General features: G+C 53.6%; 1 protein-coding gene across 1 annotated transcript; it reads left to right on the top strand.

Moving 5' to 3' along the window:
• Positions 1–1,275: 1,275 nt before the first annotated feature.
• Positions 1,276–3,238, top strand: LOC121835748 (axoneme-associated protein mst101(2)-like). Its single transcript, XM_042290226.1, has 4 exons — positions 1,276–1,677; positions 1,762–1,865; positions 1,961–2,175; positions 3,108–3,238. The coding sequence occupies exons 1-4, from the start codon at positions 1,276–1,278 to the stop codon at positions 3,236–3,238; spliced, it is 852 nt and encodes a 283-aa protein (XP_042146160.1).
• The last annotated feature ends 855 nt before the right edge of the window (positions 3,239–4,093 follow it).

Genomic DNA, 4,093 nt, shown 5'->3' with positions numbered 1-4,093 from the left:
AGGAGGCCATGAAGCCTCTAGCAGCATTATTCAGCGGCTTAGTTCGCCTTAGTACCATATCTCCTACTTAAACTGCAGATTTCGCCTCCCCTTGTTGTACTGGTCTGGCTGCTGCAGTACTAGGTTTTCGAGGCTCTCTCAAGCTTCACGTAGGTTCTCCGTGACACGCTTCCGGAGATCTTCTGCGAATTGCGTGGTAGTGCGCTGCATGCTTGCAGGATATGTCCAAAGATGGCTATTTCCCAGGGGAGATGGGAGCTCTTTTCCAAAGTTAAGTTGAACCGGAGTAAAACCCGTGGACCGGATGATTGTGGTGCGGGTGGCGTATGCCATTTCTGCCACTTTTACATCCCAGTCTTTGCGCCGCTCTGCATACGCTACAAGCATCAGCTTGTTGCAATCGGCAACGGCTGCGCGGATGGCTGTTGAAATCGGCACGTCGGCCCGCCGATGGACGTCGGCCCGCCGATGGACGTCGGCGGCCTTGGTTCGTCGTCTCATGTTTCGCTCACGGGCGAGGCCCGTCGTCACGTAACTCACCACCGAAATAACGTGACTTCGAGGCGTTTAGCCGGCCGAATGTCTGCTCTTCTTGAAACCCAAGGGAAATACCCGGGCAAGGTCAACCCAGCGGACCTCGGACCTGAACATTACGTCAAGCTCTCGCCTTGCCTGCCCCAAGACACCTGCAAGGACGACGCCTTCAAAAGAGGCTGATGCGTTGATGCATGGCGCCATCGAGTAAGACAACCTCTTCGGTGTGGTGTGCGCGGACGTGTGACGTAACTTGGACAGAGGGTCTTTCCGAGAAGGCGTGGCTGACGAAACTGGTGCACCTCCGCGATTGGTTTCCGCCCGACTGCATGGCAACCGAAATACTTTAAAAGCACTGAGCTCACCTAACTCGAGGAGCTCACCAAGATCAAGGCTCATAGCTGCGGCTTGCTGCTGTATAGCCAGAGCTCTTTGCTCCCCTGACATGTAAATAAAGGAGAGTTTTAACCATCGTCGCCTGCTGAGATTCCTGTCAGGAGCTCCGTCCGGATCTGGACCCCACCCGAGCCTGGTCCATCCTGGGGACTCACGTCGGCCGCGACAACTGGTGGCAGCGGTGGGATGGACTTGAGCGACGTCGGCTGTGGGGAGTGGTGAGTGCTCGACTTGGCTCATAGGGACGCCAGATTTCTAGCCGGGGTAGTCTAGGACTGGTGGTGGGGCTGTACTCGAGCAGGGTTTTGCTGGACAGCCATAGAGCGAGTTCAAGTCACACTCGATATGGATCTCGAGCAGCTGCGTAAGCCGGACTTGCTGTTAATGTGTGAGGAGTTGGGGAGCGATGCCAGGAAAATTCAACGAAAACCACTCCTCGTGAAGGCAATCCAGGCCCTAGGCGCTGACGATAAAGAGTTGAGTGAGTGCTGGGAAATGATCAAAGAGAGGCGCGAAGCGGAAGAGCGGAGGCGCGAAGCAGCTAAAGCCAAGGAAGAGCGCGAGGCGGAAGAGCGGAGGCGCGAAGCTGCTGAGCTGAAAGCCAAAGAGGAACGCGAAGCGGCTGTGGAGATGAAGCGCTTGGAACTGGAAATGAAACGTCTCGAGATGAATCAGGCAGTGAGGGGCGTCTCGAACCCCGGCGAAGTGAAGGCTTTAAAAATTAAAGACCTAATGCAGCCCTTCAAGGTGGGTGAGGATATTGGTCTTTTTCTGGTAAATTTTGAAAGAACGTGCAACAGAATCGGGTGGTCACGTGATACATGGCCTCAGCTCTTGCTCACGTTGTTGCCTCGTGAAGCGGCACAGGTTGTCGCCAGACGTAGCCCGGAGGAGGCAGCAGACTATGACGCGGTCAAGCTCGGCCTTCAGAAAAAGTATCGCTTGTCGACGGAGGCTTTCCGGCAGCGTTTTCGGGGTGCCAGAAAAAAATATCCGAAGAGTCATACATTGAGTTCGCTTACAATCTTAGGTCGAACTTGGTGGAATGGCTTAAAAGTGCGGAGGTCTACGGTAACCGCGACGGCATTGTCGAGTGCTTCGGGCTCGAACAACTGTACAAGGGCATGCCGGAGGTAATGCGATACTGGGTTCAGGATAAAAATCCTGACACAACTCAAAAGGCTGCCGAGCTGGCCGAAGAGTTTGTGGCACGCCGGAGTAGCCAGAAAGACGATACCCCAGAACGTAAGTTTCCAGGAGCGCGCGGCGATTACCGCGGAAAATATTATAAGCCACGCTCCGAGGAAGACAAGAGGGAGCCAGTTAAAGTCCTCCCGGTGGTGTGGGAGGCAGGTTCCGCTTCGATGTTCTGGAGCGTGGTGGCACGAACGTCGCTGAGTGACGGGTCGACTCACTGCTTGTAGAGAACTATGTGCATTTATTTACACTCTAGTTACAAGTCCCAACTTGGGAAACCATCCTGCCTCGTCTAAAGTCTCGACCCCCGTCCCCAATTTCTCTCCATCAAATCCAAAGTCCGAATCCCTCAAAATCCTCTCCGCGCTCTTTTTGTAGGCCCGTAGGGGCCTCCTTTCCCCTCAGGAACCGACCAATCTCTTCGAATTCCGCCACTCACACGTGGTACACTGTTCTCCAATGGTCGGCGAGCTGTCATCCTGGCGCCCTAACGGTCAAACCTAAATTCCTTGTAGAGTTGTTCTCTGCAATTTTCCCAGCCTGACTGGCGCCAACCGCTAAGTTATTGCATCGGGCAAAAAGCGACAATTTTATACAAAGCGGCAAAACCCTCTGCATACACGCACATTCGGCTATAAGCCACAAGCATCTTCCAGCGCGGGCTCTTTCGGTCCCGGTCCGAGCAGACCCCCGAAACCCGAGACGCTTCTTAACGACCGCGGGGGGACCGCTCCCGCGTCGCGGCCGCTCTGGCCCCGCCGACCCAAACGTAGAAAGCTAAAAAAACACAATGCCGACGCAACTCAGGAGAGATAAACTTTCCTAACCAAAAGCAAACACGTTAATTAATAAGCAGGACTCCTAAATACTTAACTCCTCCCCACCAAGACTGTTGCGTTGACACTTGATGTAAGCGCAACATAAATTCCTTCCCCGAATATCGCACTGGCAAATATTCGAACCAACTACTTGGCCCACAGTTAACCAAAAGAAACAACGTCAACATCACGCTCTAAAAGTTCACCAACTGATCATCTGTAAATGTGAACACAATCAAACGGCACCGATAAAAATAAGAAAATGGTTACAATTCCAAAACCAGAAACACTAAAACGGCTGCCGCATGCAAAACGTCCAACACACACCAGAATGGTCACACAAAAGAAAAATTGCCGTGATAGCTGTAATGTTCAAAGTCAAACTGCCACTCACGATCACACACAAGTTGGACCCACTCCTGTACATTCCAGGGTCCCGCAAAATCAGTGGTGGTAGCTCTCAAAACTGTGGCATAATGACCACGCCCTAATCATGCCTGCAGGTCTAGCCGCAACATGCTTACCAACGCTAAAGCTACCAAACACGTTTCAATTACGTGGGGACACTCAAACTTCCCCGCAGAGAATAAAAACCAACACAAAAAATATATATTTCGTAGAATATAATATACCGAGGGGCCAACCGAAGGCCAAAAGAACAATGAATCAGGGGGGCCGTGACATAAATGTAGACTAAAAATGAAATAAAAACCTAGTAGCCTGGCTAGCTACCCCCCCTAATCGTGGCCGTTTAGTCGTCCATCTCGTCGCCGTTAAAGACGTTCTGAGGACTACCTGGGGCGGCTCGCAGTCAGTCGCTTCCGCAACACCCGCCGATCCCGAGCCCAAACCTGAAGTCTGCTGTTCACGCGTGCGAGCTCTGGGCACCGACCGGTGTGGCTTCCTCGTCTCCTCCGTGTTCATTTGGCGTTTGCCGCCCCCGCAGCACTTTGCGTCCAGACTCCCCCTTCTGGAGTAGCGCGACGCAACCTTGTCCCTGGGCGTCGCCCTGCGATGCACCACCGGCCTGACCTTCGGCGACGACACGGCCCTGGTCCCGAAGTCGGCGCCTCTCCGCAGTCGGAGCTTCCGTCTCGACGCCTGGATCGGAGGAATCAAGGCTCTCTTCGCCGTCCTCTCGCCGTCGT

This window comes from Ixodes scapularis, unplaced genomic scaffold (assembly GCF_016920785.2).
Source record: "Ixodes scapularis isolate PalLabHiFi unplaced genomic scaffold, ASM1692078v2 PGA_scaffold1__304_contigs__length_218370807, whole genome shotgun sequence".
In the NCBI taxonomy this organism is placed as follows: Eukaryota; Metazoa; Arthropoda; class Arachnida; order Ixodida; family Ixodidae; genus Ixodes; species Ixodes scapularis.
This window is presented reverse-complemented; position numbering and strand designations above follow the sequence as displayed.